General features: G+C 31.3%; 1 protein-coding gene across 1 annotated transcript in view; it reads right to left on the bottom strand.

The window, feature by feature from the left end:
• The window catches only part of LOC143065408 (CD109 antigen-like), a 47,338-nt gene extending 32,416 nt beyond the window's left edge, over positions 1–14,922 (bottom strand). Inside the window, exons 1-7 of the mRNA XM_076238962.1 lie at positions 14,850–14,922; positions 14,163–14,225; positions 13,259–13,450; positions 12,872–13,021; positions 12,395–12,505; positions 11,485–11,533; positions 1,684–1,873 (exon numbers count right to left, since the gene is read on the bottom strand). Of these exons, the coding sequence (XP_076095077.1) occupies positions 1,684–1,873; positions 11,485–11,533; positions 12,395–12,505; positions 12,872–13,021; positions 13,259–13,408 (650 nt within the window). The 5' untranslated portion in view covers positions 13,409–13,450; positions 14,163–14,225; positions 14,850–14,922. The remainder of the gene's footprint in view (positions 1–1,683; positions 1,874–11,484; positions 11,534–12,394; positions 12,506–12,871; positions 13,022–13,258; positions 13,451–14,162; positions 14,226–14,849) is intronic.
• Positions 14,923–21,975: the final 7,053 nt, after the last annotated feature.

Raw genomic sequence — 21,975 nt, 5'->3', positions numbered from 1 at the left:
TGAGGCATTGAAACAAGATATCAAGGGTCGATCTAAATATACTAGTTAATGAAGCACAGACAAACAAATTTAAAAAAAAATAGAAAAACACACCAAATTCTAGTAAAAGAAAATTGAACGACAAAACCAACGGTGCGCAGTCCATGTACAGAATCATATTCAAAACAAATAAACAGCTGCTTCCCATTCCAGAACAATCGTATACTTATTTAAAGTTGTCTTTATTATAAATTTATGTTATACTAAAAATAAACAGATAAGATGCAAATTTATCTATAAAGAAAGCATTCTGCAATAAAATTACTGTTTTTTACAAATAACCTTAAAAACAATTCCAAATAGCTTATAATATGGTCATTAAACATAGTTTTGGTATCTTTTAGTACATGTATTATTGTCTGACTTATGTTCCAAACTTTAACTGGTTGTAGAAAAAGAAACTATAAAACACAACACTAATAGATTACGTCACCATTAAGAAATATAAGTGACGTCATGAACCCCCCCCCCCCCCCCATGCAATTTACTCATAAGGGGTCACCATGTAATGCCGTTTAACCAATCAGAACGTCATAATTTACCCGCGGTACGATATTGACGATTTTTGTTTCAAAGATATTAATAAATCATCTTTTAAATAGTCAAACAAAATGTCATCTATGACAAAACTAGCTATAAGAAGTCGACTGACAGTATTGATGTGATAGTCATTTAAGTAGGTCTTAACTTATCAATCATTTCTACATCGTCATTTTGTTTCTATCGATAATGGATTATAGAATAATAGATAAACTTGACTGCCGCTCTTGTATCTTTCTGGTATCTTTCGCCTCTCTTTTTGTATTTTACTCATTTTCCTAATATATAGCGATGTGGACCATGTATGTTGAAAAAAGATGTCATCTGACACATATTTTAAACAAGAATTCCCAAATATGATAGTTGCAAAGTTTAATTTCAATTTGCCAAGTAGTTTTAGAAGAGAAGATTTTTGTAAAAGCTTACTGGCGACTTCAGTCGACAAAAAACGACCGATAAAACATTATAGGAAAAATCTCTCACTGGTCCTTTGGGGGAAAGCTGAAATGAAGAAATTTTAAGATATCGAACATAACAAGATTAATGATTATAATATCACAAAGTATAAATAGATCATGTTTCGCACAAATTTTCTTGGTTTAAATCGCCCCGCTATTATTATTACAGAAACTTTCGTTTCCTCTCCTCGATCTCTTCTCATCAAGTGATTGAGATCCCAATAATTCAGAATCATTTAAGCCGTAGCAGTATTATGGAGCAGGTACATGTATGTTACTGTATGAAGATATTTTTTTATAAAGTATGATTTATAAAACAGAAAGCAAATTACTTGCAGCAGGAATTAAAAGCATATTTTTTTCGTATTTGCATTTAACTAACACTTGGATTATAAATCCTACGACCCCTATGATCAGCCCCTGAAAGTCAATGGTTGCTCCCTGATTATGTATGATTAAGTAATCAGTCGTATGTAAAGATATTAAGAAATACGACAATAAAATTGAGAATGGAAATGGGTAAGATATGAAATCTAGTAATTGTTTTGGGAATACCGTTGAAGATAAAGCTATGTATATCTTTTTGTGCTAAGTGAATTTTGATATGATATTAATTAATATAAGAGCACTTAGTTTTTATATTAACCTCGTTGTAGTATTCAGCCATAACCATGTCTCTGGGAACTTTGATCTTTTCCGTTGAGGTTCTGTTAATGAAGGAGTTTGTGAGTCATCTGCAGCCGCGGGGGTTGCTGATATCCCCGGAGAAACTGTGTTGCTTGTGGTCATCGCAAACGTTTGGCTGCGTATTGTTGTAGCTCGAAATCGCTTTGGTGCTTTAAAAAAGTTACATTACATCGAATGTATTTTATGGTATCACTAGCAATGCATTTGATCAATGTTTCATTGTACTTGATAAATGCATTCCTAATGTTGTAGTGTAATTGATTTGACATAATCTATTCTAGAAAATATTTGCATGTAGAAAAAACTTTGATGATAAGTATAAAGAAGACAGGAGTTATTATCTACAGTTACAATGACTTGAGGCAGTACTGCCAAATAAACATACTGTTCACTGTAAATGTTTACTCGCACAATTTAAGAAATGAAAAACAACACTATATAAATTAATTTCATTCCTAGCGATTTTCTTTTTCTAAATTATTCAAACATTTATAAACTGTTGATTTTTAAAACGTTTGTTATATATCACGGCATAATGGAAGTGCTGACTAAATAGCTGTTAATATCTTTATTAAGAATATATAGGGTAAAGACTTAGACTGAACAGAAATTTTTAATAATAAATGACCTGAAAGGGGTCAGCAATGTTCCAAAGGGACAACCACACACAGACACACACAGACACACACAAACACACACACATAAAAAAATATAGTGCAATAAACTTGAGAGTGCAAGGTTTATAATTAAAAAAATCAATTACCTGAAGTTATAACAAGGTTCACGAACTCGAGCTATCTCATGTTTCAATAACATTTACCACAAATTAGTCAAAATCACATTCAACAGTACTTACAACAGCGTGCATATACATCGCCAAATACTCACAACAACATTCACATACTATTATTCATGTTATCTCTAGTAAATTGCAACATTATTCATTTAAACATTCAACATGTTCAACTCCAGTTACAGCAGCATTTTCGCACTCAAATAATCTGTAGTTATTTAGAACACCATTCAATCATACTCAATATATCTGTTATCTCCAGTTACGACATCATTCACCCACCTATGTTATCGTTGTTTTTACATACTGATATACCTATTGTTTTTCAAGTTGGCCTTTCGTGGAACCGTTTTGTCTAAAAAAAAACTTTTACAATTAAACCGAATATTAGACTTTGTATATACATGTATTAGTTGATATCTTATTGGCTTTACTGATATATGACATTCATATCTCATTTTATCATTCAATACTTTCCACATTTATTGAATGCGAGACTACAATTTGGTGGGTATAGATAATGATAATTTGATTGCTGATTCGTGTTGAAAAAATCAAATGAAATATATCAGTCAGGTTAGATATGATACATAATTGGATAAAATTGTGCTTGATACTGAATTGTTTTCTTTATTAACCCAAGAGAAATTTAATACAATAACAACCAATATGACAGTTTTAAACGATCTGGCTCTATCAGTATATGGTAAAGACAATGCTATAAATAGATGTACATGTCTCGTGAGTCAATTGGCAAATTTGTCGACTCATTCTGTGTTCTTTTTCTAATTTTATATCTATTTACATTAAAATTCGGGTTTTCGCCCTCATGATCGACATCATAAAGATGACAAGACAATAAGTGGAGTTCAAATACAAAACACACAGAACACAAATAGAAAAAAAACAGTCAGAAACAAGTCAACTAATTATTAAGTACTAGTACAAAGCAAATATACAAAACGAACACAATCAAAACAAGGGTGCCAAATAAAATTTAGGATCATATTAAAAAAAAATACAGCTACTTCCAATGCATATACATATCTACTCTTTAAAAATTATTTATGTTTCAAATTTATGTGTAAGTAAAGTTTCTGCAATAAAATCACTTCTTTTTCTTTAAAGTTAAATATGTATTGCTTACAACAAAAAAACTGACTTTTATTATTATTTATTTGATACAATCTCCAGTCGGGTAATTCATCTAAAATGTTATAGGACAATCATCTATATTCCATTGATTTGTATTTTGCAAAAAGTACCTTTAAAAATTACCTTAATGGTCCCGCTACAATCGATATCATACTATATATTTCCTCGAGTCCTTCTCTTCTGGTGATTGAAATCCAGAAAGTTCAGAATCTTTAAAGCTACATCACTTTTATGGAGCAACAAATGTAATTGTTGAAAGGATTTTTTTAAAAGTGTGATATTGAAACATTAAACATGAAATAGCAAATTGTTTCAGCAAGAATTATAAACATTTATTTTCGAACTGCGCTTCAAAACGACTTGGATATAAATGCCACACCCCATTCCACCAGGCCCGGGCGTTGCATCTAAATAATGTAAGTTTAAGTGAGCAGTCTTGTACTTTCGCATGTAAAGAACATTGAGAATGGAAAGTTGAAGATAGTGCAATGTACTTCACGGTATGCTAAATGATGTTTTTAGTTATGATATCAATTGAATTAAAGAACACTAAATTTTCATATTAACCTCATTGTATTATTCAGCCATAACCATGTCTCTTGGAACTTTGTTCTTTTCCGTTAAGCTTCTGTTAATGAAGGAGTTTGTGAGTCATCTGAGGCCGACGGGGTTGCTGATATCCCCATTAATTCTGTGGTCCTTTTGGGTCTCAATTGCAAAAGATTGGGGTAGTGTTGTGGTTGGTCCAAATCGCTTTGAAGCAGTTACTCTATTTCTTTGTGCTTTAAAAACGTTGAATTACTGCGAATGTGCTTAATAATATCAAAAGGATGTAGAAAACTCTTTGAATTATGAATAAATTGATACGTTATTATCTAAAATTAAAATAACTTGGTCAGCCAGGAAAACATAATGTTTAAGGTAAACGTTTACTCTGACAATACAAAATGGAAACACTACGAAAAAGACCTGTCGGTACTTTTATTAAAAAGAAATAGTGGAAAGGAGTCGAGATCTGAATAGAATTGTTTAATGATGAATGTAATGAAAGGGGTCAACAATATGCCCAAAGGACAACTACCATCTCAATCCACAAACGCACACACATACACACGTAACCCATATCATACATGCACAAACTCTTGGACGAATTAAAAACAATGTACCATTACTTTGAGAGTACATGGTTTAAAACGATCTAAACAAATTTTGATTTGAGTTTATAACAGCGTTCACTAACACTAAGTATCTCAAGTAACAATCACTTTTACCCCAAGTAAGTCAAAACCACATTCACTAGTACTTACATCAGCATGCTCATACTTTTATCATCTCCAAATACTCACGGCAACATTCACATACTAGTACCCATGTTATCTCTAGTAATTTACAACATCATTATTCATTTAAACATTCAACTCTAGTTAAAACAGCACATTACCAGATAATATATTACAAAAATACCGAATTCTATAGTAAATTCAATAAATAAAGGCAACAGTAGTATACTGATGTTCAAAATTCCTATATCGATTGAGGAAAAACCAAATTCGGGTTACAAACTAAAATTGAGGAAAACATGTCACATATAAGAGAACAAAGACACAACAGAAACACGAAGTGCAACACAGAAACTCTAAAATGCAACGCAAGCAAACAAACTGACAAAAGGAAATGTTTTGGTCAATAAATAAAGGCAACAGTAGTATACCGCTGTTCAAACTCATAAATCCATGGAGAAAAAACAAAATCGGGTTAACAAAATAAAACTGAGGGAAACGCATTAAATATAAGAGGAGAACAAGGAAACAACACTACAATGTAACACACACAGAAACGGACCAAGCATTAGACAAAATCAATATTGAACATTTAATTAGCCTATTGTTTATGTATATGGTTTGTTCATAATACATAAGGTTCAATTTTCTATATAACCAGAGTTCCCCATATGAAGCTACCAGTAGAATTATCGGGTAATCATGTAACAGTTAATTATAGACTCTATAGAGCTTGTGTCGGTCACTTGCATATTCAATAATTGCCACTTTTGTGGGGAAAAGATCATCATTTAAATAAAATTAAGATTGGAAATGGGGAATGTGTCAAACAGACAACAAACCGACCATAGAGAAGACAACTACAGAAGGTCACCAACAGGTCTTCAATGCAGCGAGAAATTCCCGCACCCGGAGGCATCCTTCAGCTGGCCCCTAAACAAATATATATATATACTAGTTCAGTGTTAATGAACGCCATACTAAACTCCAAATTGTACACAAGAAACTAAACTTAAAAATAATACAAGACTTACAAAGGCCAGAGGCTCCTGACTTTGGACAGGCGCAAAAATGCGGCGGGGTTAAACATGTTTATGTGATCTCAACCCCCCCCCCTATATCTCTAGCCAATGCAGAAAAGTAAACGCATAACAATACGCACATTAAAATTCAGTTCAAGAAAAGTCCGAGCAAAGACTGTATCTCTATAAAGAGTTTAATGGCAGTATCAATCATTTTAACAAATGTGCCCCTCTGATCATTGTTTGTTATCTAAGAGTTCAACTTTTTCCTATTATAGATTTCATAATGATATTCAAATTTATGGCAAAACTTATCATTTAAGAAAAAAACTTCTACAAATAGTCTATAAACACTTTTAGCAAAAAAGCTTTTTCGTAGACCTAATCTTGCTTATCATTTTTACTATTGAAATCTTCTATTTACTTTTTCTTATCGTTTTCAACATAATTGGTATACACACATGTGAGTGTTTAAAATAGTCATTTAAAGGTGTAATACCAATACTGATTTTCCGTTATTAGTCTTTGTCCAAAAATTGAGCAGAAAAAAAACGTAATATAAGAAAATGCCGAACTTATACGAAAATTCAAAACGGAAAGCTCGTAATCAACTGACCAAATCAAAAGCTCAAATTCATCAAACAAATGAATAACATCTGTGATATTCCTGACTTGGTACAGGCATTTTCTTATGCAGAAAATGGTTGATTATACATGATTTTATAGCTAACTAAACCTCTCACTTGTATGACAAAACAAACAGACATAAGATGTAAAATGTTGTCTTTTATATCGAAGTTATCTTTGTTTTAAATAAAGAAATACTTGACACTAGTTAAGTTTTTATCCTGTCCAAGTCTAAATTTCATATAACATTTCTCTTTGCATATAAGAACATAACCATAACTGGAATAAAATTGAGAAAGGAAATGGGGAATGTGTCAAAGCGACAACAACCCGACCATAGAGCAGACAACAGCCTAAGGCCACCAATGAGTTTTCAATGTAGCGAGAAACTCCCGCACCCGGAGGCGTTCTTCAGCTGGCCCCTTAAAAATATGTATTCTATTTCAGTGATAATAGACGTCATACTAAACTCAGAATTATACAAAAGAAACTAAAACAAAAATCATACAAGACTAACAAAGGCCACAGGCTCCTGACTTGGGACAGGCGCAAAATTGCGGCGGGGTTAAACATGTTTATTAGATCTCAACCCTCCCTCTGTACCTCTAGCCAATGTAGAAAAGTAAAAGCATAACAATACGCACATTACAATTCAGTTCAAGAGAAGTCCGAGTCCGATGTCAGAAGATGTAACAAATGAAAAATAAAACAAAATGACAAAAGTTATCTTATCAAATGTTCATTGTCCCTCTGGTATATTTCGTCCCTCTTTTTCACCCCTTTTGTGTACAAATTTTAGTAACTATGTTACCTCAAGTTTCCAAAATATTCTTTAGAAACACCAAATTAATATCAATATATGTTTACTGACAAATTCAAGATAATATTGTTTTAGACCTTTTTTAGTATGCAACCTATGTTATTGTGGTATTACACCGAAAGTGTAGTATTCCCTTGTGAGGAGTCAAGAGTCGATTTCAGCATTATTACTTATTTGTAAATCGTTGCCTTGCTTAAAATTTTCTATATGTCTAAATATTATATATGAAAGACAAAAGAGAAATAAGAAAATATACACAAAGTGCAATAAATTTGATAAGGAGTAGACTGAATATTTGACAAAGTTGACTTATCGGAAGTTCGTGTTTTTGCTTCTTAAAAAATCTCCTCTTCATTCAATATAGTTTCAATATTAAAGTCAAACATGCTTTTAAACGGTAAAATGTGAGAGTAATAACTCCTATAAAAGAGGTACGAAAGATACCAGAGGGACAGTCAAACTCATAAATCGAAAATAAACTGACAACGCCATGGCTAAAAAATGGACAAACAGATAAACAATAGTACACATGACACAACATAAAAAACTAAAGAATAAGTAACACAAACCCAACCAAAAACTAGCGGTGATCTCAGGTGCTCTATAAGATGTTTTTTGGCAAATTTTACGTAATAGGTATTAGGCAGACCTCAACTTTTTTGGGACTTCTACCATGTCAGTTTTACTACCATCTAAATTTGGTTTTTAGATTAAATACAAAACTTGAACTTTACCAATATGTAATATACATAGCCAAGCCGGACATGTTGATTAACAAGCGACATCATCGGACACATTGTTTAAACAATATACCACAGTACTTATTGTAAAAAAATTTGGCACAAATTGGTTCTACAGTTTTCGAGAAGAAGCTTTTTGTAGAAGTTAACAGACCACAATGTACAAGAAAAGTTGTTTGGAAAAGCTCATACTGGCATTTGAATAGTAAGCAAAAAACAGAAATGTTTTCGATATCTCACGAAAAAGTTTAAAGGTTGTAATTAGCAAAAGCTGTTAACATTTATTAAATCCATTCCATTTGAGCGCTTGATCAGTTTATTAACATTGCAAGGAATTTATAATGTGCTAACCAACAGCAGCTTTAACGGGCAATGATTGTTAATTGGGGAAGGATTCTAAACAAGTTGTATTTTCAAAAATAAAAAATAAATAGTGAGCAGCAAAAACTAAACTAATTTGTTTTGCGAACTGAGTTCTAAAAAATACTTGGGTATATATATATATATCTTATCCCCTCCAATCACCCTTTTAAAACCAGGTGGCTGGTCCCTAAATATGTACGATAATGTAGTTATCATAACTATGTCGTATTTAAAGTTTATCCGCTGAAAATCTTTTTTAAATTTAAGTTTTAATCACATTTCTTAAAAGACGCTTAAATTTGCTATAAACCTCGTTGTGGTATTCATCCATAACCATGTCTCTGGGAACTTTGATCTTTTTCGTGTAGGTTCCGTTAACGAAGGAGTTGATGTAACTGTGTCTCCTGAGACCGACGGAACTGTTGTACCTGACATCATAGTGCTTGCCTCTGACATCATCATCATTGTTGATAACACTCCTGTTGTTGTGCGTCGCCCAAATCGCCTTGGAGGAGCTGTTACTCGAGATCGTTGTGCTTTGGAAAAAAGTAACAGTACTGCGAATATGTTCAATTGTTTTATTCACTATGCATTTAATTAAAGTTTCTTTTTAATAATATAAATATATTCATGATGTTTAATTTTATTATTACTGAAATATATTCATTTGTAGAAAATATTTGGTAGACGATCTGGTATTACAAAAGAAATTGATTACTTGTGACAAGACTTCAAGGAAAAAAATGTTTCACGATAAACGTCCACTGACGATTCAAACAATACATTATAAACTCCATTCGTCCGAAATTATCTGGATTTACCTTCTCAGTAACGCTCAACAAGGCCAAAAATTGGAAATTAAGCCAATGATAAATAAGAACCGAAATGGATGAAGAGATATCTGATAAAAACAGGACCTAAGAATATAATTCGAATTCATGTGCAGTCAACTTGGACCGAGGGTGTTGAAATCTTAGTTTCTCAAAGAAGAGGCGAAACATACCAAAGAAACATTCAAACTCATAAGGCAAGAATAAACTGACAACGCCATGGATAAAATAGAAAATAGCAAAACAGAAAACAACAGTACAAAAATAACTTAAAAACTCAAATATTTGCAAAACTAAACCTACCAAAAAATGGGGGGAATATAGAATTTTAGAAGGATAAACATAACCTACTCGACATGTGACATCCGTCACGGTACCCTTTTAGGTACACGCCCGATGATAAATTTAATTATACAAGTCACATGCGGGAAAAAGGGATAGGAAAATTATTACATTGCCTGATTTAAAACTTTTTTTTTTACTTTTTTTTTTATAAAAGAACAATTTTAGAACAATTTGTTACAAATCATTTCAGTTCATGTTTATACCCTAATTAACAATATAAAGGAGTGGAAATCTGAATACTTTTCAAAATATTTCACAATTAATGATATGATTTGGGAAGGAATTCTCTCACGAACTAAACACTATTTACACACACGTACACAGCCATTTCATAAGTAAAAACCCAACTGCGCACAGTTTTGGCATTGATTTTTACAATGAATCCCTGGACTTGACATTACTTGACGTTCGAATAGCTGTAACAAACTCTAACTATTTTAAGTTACAACATCATTCATATACCAATTTTATATCCAGTAAGTCAAAACATCATCGACATGCTCATGCTACCTCCATTAATTACAACATCATTCATATATACTATATACAGAAAGTTAAAACATCATCGACATGCTCATGCTATCTCAGATTACAAGAACAGACACACGTCACCTTAATATACTTATTCATTCATTCACATGCTCACGATACCTCTAGATTCTTTCATATTCATTCACATGCTTACGATACCTTTAGATTCTTTCATATTCATTCACATGCTCACGATACCTCTAGATTCTTTTATATTTATTCACATGCTCACGATACCTCTAGATTCTTTCATATTCATTCACATGCTCACGATACCCCTAGATTCTTTCATATTCATTCACATCCTTACGATACCTCTTGATTCTTTCATATTTATTCACATGCTCACGATACCTCTAGATTCTTTCATATTTATTCACATGCTCACGATACCTCTAGATTCTTTCATATTCATTCACATGCTCACGATACCTTTAGATTCTTTCATATTCATTCACATGCTCACGATACCTCTAGATTCTTTCATATTTATTCATATGCTCACGATACCTCTAGATTCTTTCATATTCATTCACATCCTCACGATACCTCTAGATTCTTTCATATTCATTCACATGCTCACGATACCTCTAGATTATTTCATATTTATTCACATGCGCACGATACTTCTAGATTATTTCATATTCATTCACATGCTCACGATACCTCTAGATTCTTTCATATTCATTCACATGCTCACGATACCTCTTGATTCTTTCATATTCATTCACATGCTCATGTTACCTCTGGGTTCTCACACATTCATTCACATGATCATGTTACCTCTAGGTTCTAACACATTCATTTACATGCTCATGATACTGCTAGATTCTAGATTCTTTCATATTCATTCACATGATCATGTTACCTCTAGGTTCTCACACATTCATTAACATGCTCATGTTACCTCTAAGTTTTCACACATTCAATCACATGATCACGTTACCTCTAGGTTCTCACACATTCATTAACATGCTCATGTTACCTCTAAGTTCTCACACATTCATTAACATGCTCATGTTACCTCTAAGTTCTCACACATTCATTCACATGCTCATGTTACCTCTAGGTTCTCACACATTCATTCACATGATCATGTTACCTCTAGGTTCTCACACATCACAATATTAGTCACTATAATTATAAACATCGAAAGGTGGCCCTATCCATTATCAATAACGTGATTGTCAGAAATTGAACATTTCTCATTAAATCGTATTATAATAACTCGCTATTCATCAGTTAATAACTTACGTGGCGCTCCGACTAAGTTACAGTCTGTTAAAACATACATCCCACTATTCTGTAAAGCACAGAAATAGAAATATATTATTATTTTAAATCTCACTGTTTGTGTAAATCAGTCCTCACAATTGTTTATCTTTCTTAATGTGGTTATATCATTCGGTATATATGTGTAAGAATTGAAAAAGGCCCTTTTCCAGCTTTGGACATGTCAAAATAACTTATTAAAAAATTTGATGTGTTTCCCTCAGTTTAAGTTAGTAACCTGGGATTTATTTTAAATCAATTTATGACTTTCAAACAGTGGAAAACTACGGTTGCCTTTATTTGTCGGTAATCCTTCTAGATATCTTTTAAACAACTCTTTCAGAAAATCAGTAATTTGCATTTCTGAACTGAATACATTTTACTGATTTGATTATAAATTTGGACCTTGTTTTTCTACAATGTTACAATCGGCGAAAGACATCATATCTCTTCTTTTGCTTTTCTGAACATATCAGAATATATCCTACGTTTTAACAAAGTATGAACAAATTCTATCATTTTTAATGAAGACTCCCATACCACCTTAACTTTCTTGTTTCCAAAGATGAACACATGAAGATTTTTTATTATGATTTTAAGTTAAGAAAAACGGCATTTACATGCATACTCTACTTATTCAAAAAACTCATCGGTGATCTTTCTATGACAAGAAGAACATCTTCCAACGGTATCAAGTCAAATATTATTAAAGGGCCTTCCATATACTTGTTTCAAGATAATGGTAAAAATGACTAGAAAAATGCATGTTTTCAAGATATTTGGCAATTTCCCGTCACGAAAATAACATCATACGTTAGCACAGTCATTACCTCCCCTGTACCTCAATCTTATGTTCTTACTTCTTAAATTATTGGAATACTGTAATACATACGGAAAACACTGCATTTGAATCTCGTCCATTATCAGGTATTGTTGTCAGAGTTTCCCAATTACTGAGCGATGGCGAGTAGGTATAATCATATTTCTTTAATTCCGACAGCACCTATAAACAAATAAAAGAGTATTGTTTCCTTCCAAGGATATGACAAGAATACTTTGATGATTGAAAAGTCTATTCACACAAATTTCTTTTTCATTATGTGTTTATTATCAAAATATTTCCCTTTGAACTTAAAAAGATTTTGAATCAAATGTTTTGTTTAAAAGAAAATGTACATAATCTTCATATTAATCCAAGAGTTTCAAATGTTATCAGTAAAAGTGTTTTCACGTAGAATTTTTTATTCAAAGTTAGGTTCTTCACAGTTGATTCCCAGCAAACGCCTGCTTTTATTAGATATAAATTTTCAATAATGCTCTGAGACGGGTAGAGCTATATAGAAAAGAGTAGCCAGGGAATAATACATACGTCTGCTGCAGTAATGTCATTCGCTGATCTCAATAATAAAATACTTTTGTCAACCGCCAGAACATTCACTAATGACCCAGGGTCTGCAGTAACATGAAGGACAACGCGATCAGCAGGTTCAGCCATGTTTTTGTCAAATTTTATCGTAACCTGTTGAGAATTAAACACAAAACTTCAAATTACAGCTGTTTTAAAAGTGCATATATCTTTATATCTGTAATTTAAGACTACGTGAAACGTCAATAGTATTGATGAAACCTTTAAAAAGTCTCTGTGAGTAAAATGATGAATATAAGTGTTTTCAAACAAAATACGTAAACTGTGACAGTATCAAATTTTTATTTTGTAAACATTTTTTGAAAGCATTCTTACATTTTAAAGATTTACCTTGTTTTTTAACACGTCCTGTACAGAAAATGTAACGGCATCTGCAACTATTTCGCCGTCTGCTCTAACGTAATACACAATCATCTTAGCCGTCGGTGTCATAGCATATGTTATAGAAACCTTGTGTTTCCTTGAATACCTCATCTTCATATTAAAAAGTCCACTGTCCACAAGTGACCCTTTTGCAAAAATCTGTATTAATAAACGATAAAATCGTTTACATAAAAAGCTATATAGATATATAGCAAGGTCGTCAGAGTTTTTCTTTTGTCTTTTTTTCAGTGGGTAATATTATTAATTGCAGTACATGCTAGATATGTTTCATCTTAAATTGATATAGAGCATTATATATGGCTTTGTAAGGTGGTTTATCGTTATATATTTCCGTACATAGACTTTTCTTATGCTTTTCCTAAATGAAAATTTTACTATGCATAATAAAAAGTGTCAGTCACTCTGCTATTTTACAAGCTACAAGTTGCAAGGATTGTTCAAGAAAACAACTCACTTTTTGGGGACTTAAAAAATTCTATAGGATAGAATTTTAAAATGAAATATGAAAAGGTAATATTTATAATGTGCTTTAAGAAAATTAAATGGTACCACCGAACGCAATTTCTTGATACAAGTAAAAATATAAGATTTCACTATCATTCCTGTATAAAACTGTCACTATAAGGGCTTTACCCTCAAATCCCTAACTGCAAGTTATCAGTTATCTTCTTTATACAATTCAAAAGTATAACACATAACTTACAAATTTGTTTCAAAATTTGCAGATTTAGGCAAAGAACTTAACCGTTTATGTACTGCTATTTTACAATCCAAGATGGTGGTATACAGCAATTTGACCTAGAGTCACAACTTTGCATTGTTGAAACCTGTTTATTACAATAATTTTTACCTGGTAATTACAATAATGTATTTTCTCTGTAACTTGAATAATAATGTGTAGAATACTTCCAGGCTGAAAAACAAATATAATGATAATATAAATTGTACCTTGTTTCGATTTTATAAGTAAAAAAAAGGTAAATCCATCTGGATAGCTGAAATTAATTATGTAAGTACTACCTAAATAAGTACAATAATAAAAAAGCAGAACTCCGAGAAATTCAAAACGCAAAGTACCTAATGGCAAAATTAAAAGCTCAAACACATCAAATAAATGGATAACAACTGTCATGTTCCTGACTATAGCACTGAATTAAGATGACAAACATCGTCAGTACATAAAAGCTATATTTCAAGTCCATCGTTTATTATTTATGGAGTTGCGGAATATTTATCAACAAAGTCTTGGTATTTTCCGATGAACTTTTTTGGAATGAGGATGAGACGTTCTTTGACAAAACCTTGGTTTATCAACTTTAAGCCTAGACACTGGTAAATTTTATAAAATAGCAGCTGCAAGCTCTTGAATACCAAATGAGTTGGGAAATATATACCAAAAGCAGGTAAAATTGGAATATTGCTACTTAGGTGGCGATTCACTTAATTTATCATAATAAAGTCAAAACTGCATCTATATATTCAAATCTAATTAAACTGACTCTTGTATACGTTTATCACGTGACTTTCATCAACGAACCTGAACAGTTACTCCACTTCTTGTTCTTATCTGAAGATAGTTACTACTCGGAGATGTCGCTTTATACAAATACTTGTTTTCCAGATATTTCTTTTTGTATATTACCTAAAAGTATAGGGTTAAATGATGGATTAAGAAAACAATAGATAATAATTAACCTGATTTGTTTGTTTTACGCTTCAATTCTAGTTTTTAATGTTTAGTTTTTTTTTATTATGTTATGAATTGTTATATAGCATTGATTGTATCTGTATCACCATCTTTTGAAGGCCATATATATTAACAAGTGAACGAAGATCACAGCATTCAACATTTTATTGTATTTTCGTGTCATAACTTTACTAAAGAGGCTTCAACTTCAATTTAAACATAAAATCCAAATTAGATTCATGTTGTTTTGATTATAGATAAAGGCAGAAATTTGAAAAAAATATTATTTCTTATAGGAAGTCAGTTCGGCCCAAATACAATTTAGAATGGAAACGGGGAATGTGTCTAAGGGACAACAACCCGGTAAAAACAGAAGAAACAGGACAAAGCAACCAGTAAGTATTCATAAACGGTTTGAAAATATAAAAAAGAAGATGTGGTATGATTGTCAGGGACAACTCTCCACAAGAGACCAAAATGACACAGAAATTAACAACTATAGGTAACCGTACGGCTTCAAAAATGAGCAACAAAGAAAACCCCATACACGGATGCGGGTTTTAGCTGGCCCATAAAAATATATGTATTATCAATTTGAAAATCAATAATACAACCTCATTGAATCCGTTGTCATGTTAATTACAATCTAACTCCTAAGCTGGAGATGGGTTCCGCATTTACTTTGCATGTTCGGCTTTTTAAAGAAAACAATTATCAACAACGAAGGTAAACAAGGGTGAACCGATTTAATCCGCAAAAAAATCATTCTCATACAGATGAACGATAAATGACGCTTTTGTCAACATATAAAACGAACTCAAACAGACATGATTTCTATTTCTATTCATATTTATGTTTAGATCGAATTATATGATGAATGTCCTCGGGGGTCTTCGAGATAGTTAAGTAAATGGAGTCTAGCTAAAATGCGCGCAACATTCTGGTACACATTATTTAATCCTAGTATTTACAATTGTTTATTTTAGACTTTTTATAAATTGGATATATGTTTTTGTATGTAATTGATCACATATAAGAATTTAAGTCAAATCGTTTAACATGAATTTGACAGATAATGTCCTTTTAATCACTGTATACCGTATCAACCACAATATGTTTAATGATCTTATATTCTTTTGTGTGAAACTGAGTAAAAATTATTCAATATAAAGACACATTTTTTTTTCATTTTGAATAGAGGGCTAATATAAATATACTTGCATAAATTCTTCCACTATTCGCAATTGCTGGAAAAGAAACTTGCTGTATAATAGCTCCATTCTTGTTGATTGAAACATCCTTATTGAAGAACACTTTTTTCTCCGTCCTAGTTCTTTTGTTTTCTGTGATGAAGTAGTCATAACTTACTATCAGTTTTGCTTTTTCCTTGGTGTGTTTTATCCGGCTGCCGTCAGATTTTTCTAGCTTGACCTACAATTATAATTAATGAATATAGATTAGGAAATATTCCAGTTTGACATTTTTTGTTATCAGACACATATATTGTTTTCAACAAGAGACTGTGAAGAGCCTGTGTCGTGCATTTGAATCATCTTGCAAAGTTGATCGATTGAGCATAATTTGTCGACGCTGTAAATGAAGAATACTGGTAGTTCAGATATAGCTCAAGCTTTGCAGTATGAATAACAAAGACAACCACAAAACAAACGTCAACGTTTGATACGTGGAATGAAAACACTGTTAGCATATGTGGTTCTTGTGAACAGTGGTTACAATCGGCATTCGATATTGTCTTGTTGTTATGTTAATTCTAACAAATGGAATTGTGCCCTTGAAATATTCTTCGTGTAGGCATCCGAAGAGATACCTTTATTTAGTTTTATGAATTAAGAAACCCTCTTGTTAGTCAAAATTGTAGTTAATTGAACCCGTTATTTTTCTTCAACCTTTTTTTTTCCTGTGGTCGTGTCAATAATAAAAAAAATCTGTTTAACTACTTTCTGGGCCATAAATAATTGTATATATTGTTATATCTTAATTTGTTAGCAAAATCAGAAAAGTGTGATATCTTTCCAGTATTCCAGGTTTATACGCGCGTCTGGCGTATTAAATTATAATCCTGGTAACTTTGATAACTATTTACACCACTGGGTCGATGCACCTGCTGGTGGACGTTTCGTCCCCGAGGGTATCACCAGCCAAGTAGTCAGCACTTCGGTGGTGACATGAATATCAATTATGGTCATTTTTATAAATTTCCTGTTTCAAAACTTTGAATTTTTAGAAAACTAAGGACTTTCTTATCCCAGGAATAGATAACTGAGCCGTATTTGGCACCACTTGTTTTGGAATTTTGGGTTCTAAATGCTCTTCAGCTTTGTACTTGTTTGTCTTTATTACTATTTCGATCTGAGTGTCACTGATGATTCATATGTCGACGATACGCGCGTCTGGCGTATTAAATTATAATCCTGGTAACTTTGATAACTTATTATATTAAGATATAAGACAATGAATGCATTTTACTTTTATGATCTTTTTTTGTCATGGCGGCCATGTTTATTAATTAATTAAAATATGAAAAAAATGAACTTGATACCATAATGATCATTCATTTTTGGTTTAGGAGGGATATTTATCTTCTGGTTGGGAAATCTGATTTTCCTCAAATCCGGAACAAATTTTTTTTATTTGGTATATTTCCAACTTTTTTAGGATAACAGTTAAGATATAAATATACACTTTTACCAGGGTAAACATATATTAATTCATAATTAATTAAAATCTGCACGTCTCTAAGAATTTGCTTTAGGAACCTCGATATTTGCTAGTGCAAAACAACAAAAGACTAATCATCTTGAAATTGCAGTTTAGGAATAATATCCATAAGTGAAATAAAGTTCTTGCATCTGTTATAATGATATGATAATTTTTGTCATTGAGAAAAATCTGTTCCTTGCAAAATTTGATGAAAGATAAGTCTAGCTTGCCCGTGCACGAGTAGACAACCATATGATTAACGTTGTCTTTGTTTCTATATTCAACTTACTATTATGGTATATGTTAATCCAGGTTTGAAGGTTGAAGGGATACCAGGAGAAAATCTTGCCTTCCAGGGATCGCTTTCGAAACGAAAGTCCTCAGTATCGTTAGCCTCTTTTCCAGTTATTGTCTCGTTTACTTTCGCAAATATTCTGTAATATTCTCCAAACTGAGGATATAAATCCCATGTAGAAATCCTTACGTCAACCTTTCCATGTATCTGTCAAAACAAATATTCATCAAGTTGTAAATCATTTCGATGAACAATTTGCAAGAAAAAAAATGTTAATATCTTCAGATTTTTTTCCTTTTTGTTTTTGGCCCCAACCAATTTATTCATAATCATATCTATTTTTAAATTTACTTCGCTATTTCGCTCAAAATAGATAAATATCATTTATGAAATGTTACCTTGCTATTTCGTTCCTGTGAAAATATATTTTGTAAACTGTTACATTGTAAGTGCATTCAATATAGGAATAGTTTGTGAAATGTTACCCTGATACTTCGATGCAGATGATATATTTTGTTACCTTTATGTTTCATTTCAGTAAGATCTTTCTTATGTAAAATGTCACCTTGTTACTTCGTTCCGGATATATATATTTTGTAAACTGTTACCTTAGCTTCTTGTTATATTTATATATTATTTGTGAAATTTACCTTTATTTATCGTTCCAGATAGATATATATTGTACACTATTAGCTTGATATATTGATCAAAAAAGATATTTTAATTGAATTCTTACCTTGGTATTTCGTTCCAGACATATACTCTTTTGTGAAATATAACGATCCAAACAAATATCCTTTTTGAAATGATACATTGGTTTTTTGTTCAAAATAGTGATTTTTCAGAAACTGCGTCCATGATATATCGCTCCAGATAGATATCTTTTGAGAAAAATTACCTTAATATTTCGTTTCAGATAGATATCTTTTGAGAGAAAAAAAACCTTGATATATCGCTCCAGATAGATATCTTTTGAGAAAAACAACCTTAATATTTCGTTTCAGATAGATATCTTTTGTTAAAACTGTTGTTTTTGTGTTTCGTTCTAAAAACACGTGTTTTGTAAAATGTGACATTGATTTTTGTGCAAGGTATATACATTTTGTTATCTTGATATTTCGTTCTAAGTATATCTTTTTTAAATGTTACTTTGACATATCGTTTCATTGATATTTTGTTCCAAAAAGATATCTTTTGTGAAATGTTCCTTTTATAATTCGTTTCAGATAGATATCTTTTGTGAAACATTACTTTGATATTTCGTTCGAGATAGATTACTTTTGTAAATGGTACCTTAGCGATTCGTTCCAGATGGATATCTTTTGTAAAATATTAGTTTTATATTTCATTCCGGATAGATATATTTGTGAAATGCTCCCTTGATGTTTCGTTCTAGATAGATATTTTTTGTGAAATGTTTCCTTGATGTTTCGTTCAAGATAGTTATCATTTGTGGAATGTTACAATGATATTTTGTTCCCGGTAGATATCTTTTGTGAAATATTTCTTCGATATTTCGTTCCAGATAAAAAAAAATGTGAATGTTACCTTGATATTCCTTTCCAGATAGATATCTTTTACCCAACTATAAGAGCTTTTGATTTGTATAACAGCGATGCCTTCAACAGGCTTTCCAAAAGTGTATCTGTAACGATAAATCATGATTGTGAGAGAGCGCACAATGTGGGTTCTCACCTCCTTACAAATAATATGTGTGCTTTATTACAGTGCAGAAAATACCATCCCATAAATTACTCTAATGTTAATTCAAATAAAGAAATCGCAAATAAAAGTAAAACATTCAGTTTTAACTTTATTAAATTCACAAAGGTTTCGAAAATAGACAAGAGAAAAAAATTGGTAATGTTTAATAAGACATAAAGAGTTACATGAATTTAATCTAAATAAAAAAAAATATAAAGATTATATCTTAAAGTTGTTTTTACCTTATAAACTATGAGGCAACTACGGGTTTGTTCTTCAGTTTATTTCTTAATTATTTTTCTGTTTGCCTTCTATATCTCTTTTTTCATTAAAAGTATGAGTGAGTGTTTTAAATAATTGTATATTCGATCAATCGTTTAAATCCTTTCAAATAATAGAATTAAAGCTGAAACGTACAATTTCAAATATAAATTATGCACACTACATTTCCATATTTTAATACTAATTGTAGGGTAAATTTGTAATGTTTAAATAACAATTTACAATAAAATTTATGTAAGACGCTAAAATATATATATGTTACAGTGAATTTGTATAATCAGTGATTATGTAGAATACCTGAAATTTTCAGGGATTATGTAGAATCACTGGCTAGTTTAGGGATTATATATAATCACTAAAATTTTCAGGGATTATGTATAATCACTAGAAAAAACGCCAGGAATTCTACATAATAACTGAAATGAAGAAATAGTTTTATTTATAAAGAAAATGAATAAAAGTAAAATAATTTATTCTATAAAATCACATAAAAACATCATTATAAAGAAACATAAATTGTAAAATGTTAAGCACAATATATAAAAATGATAACCCCATTTTTTTTAAAATGTTAGGCAGACTATATCAAAGTGTGAAACACAATACATTGAAATAATATGCATCTATGGGTTTTCAGACTTTTTTGAACAATTGCCATTATGTTTTTTTAGTTTCCCATTCCTTTTTTACCCAGTGGAATTGCTATGAGAATTTTACACCAAAGGCAAGCTTCCTCTAAAATTTTGTTCTATTTGTCAATCCTAAGTTCTGCCTGTTTTTCTATACATTTAGATGCCCTATTTCTCACAGTTTAAATTTCTTGTTCATTTGAACAAAAATAAAACACAAAATAGATGTTCCATAATCTTCTTCACCATTTGCTTTACATGTATCACAAACAACATGCTTTGTGGTTTTACAAATAGAGCATGAATATGCATTTGACGCTGACCGGCTTTTAATAAACAAACAATACATGTAAAGCTATCGCTATTATTAATTTTTGAAGTCTATAATGTTGATATTATTGATTTTGAAGTCTTCAACTTTATCTCGAAACTCTGTGTTGGTTATATCTTTTAGATCATCCTCTGTGTTTAAAAGAAAAATTATTTCATCTGGCAAGGAATATGAAATAAAAAAAATATAATTTGTCTGTATTAATTTTTTTTTATCAAACAAAGGATCATTAAATTATTCATAATCCCTGAAATCATATTAGGGAATTTGTAGAATAATTATTAAAATGTTCAGTGATTATGTAAAATAACTGTTAATTTCAGGGATTATGTATAATTACTAATGATTTAAGTGATTCTACATATTCCCTGAAAAATCAGGGATTCTACATAATCCCTGATTATACAAATTCACTGTAACATATACTCTATTAGGATAAAAATGAAAATAACGAGAATGCGAACAGTAAATGTATGCGCATGTGTAAAACATATGTTGTGTTAATTAGAACACGGCTTTGTTTCAAAAGCGAAATAAGGACTTCTTATAAGAATGAGGGACATAAATAAAAATATCTTTATTTTTAAAATATTTCTAATTTCTAACTGTGTCATGTTGTCGCATGTTGATCATTCATATATACCGTTTTTACCAAACATAGTAGTTTTCGTTTGTTTGTGTAATTTATACGTGTTTCTCGTTTCTCGTTTTTTATATAGATTAGACCGTTGGTTTTCCCGTTTGAATGGTTTTACACTAGTAATTTTGGGGCCCTTTATAGTTTATTGTTCGGTGCGAGCCAAGGCCCCGTGTTGAAGGCCGTACATTGACCTATAATGGTTTACTTTTATAAATTGTTTTTTGGATGGAGCGTTGTCTAATTGGCACTCACACCACATCTTCCTATATCTATGACTATTTCTAAGTAGCTATTTTTATCTAGTGCTTTTTTAATGTATCCAACAGAAGCTTAAAAGAATATGTGTTTCATGACTTACATTGCTGTTACTCTTA

The sequence above is a fragment of the Mytilus galloprovincialis genome, chromosome 2, assembly GCF_965363235.1.
Source record: "Mytilus galloprovincialis chromosome 2, xbMytGall1.hap1.1, whole genome shotgun sequence".
Taxonomy (NCBI): Eukaryota; Metazoa; Mollusca; class Bivalvia; order Mytilida; family Mytilidae; genus Mytilus; species Mytilus galloprovincialis.
The sequence above is the reverse complement of the archived record's forward strand: the minus strand, read 5'-3'. Positions and strand labels throughout refer to the sequence as shown.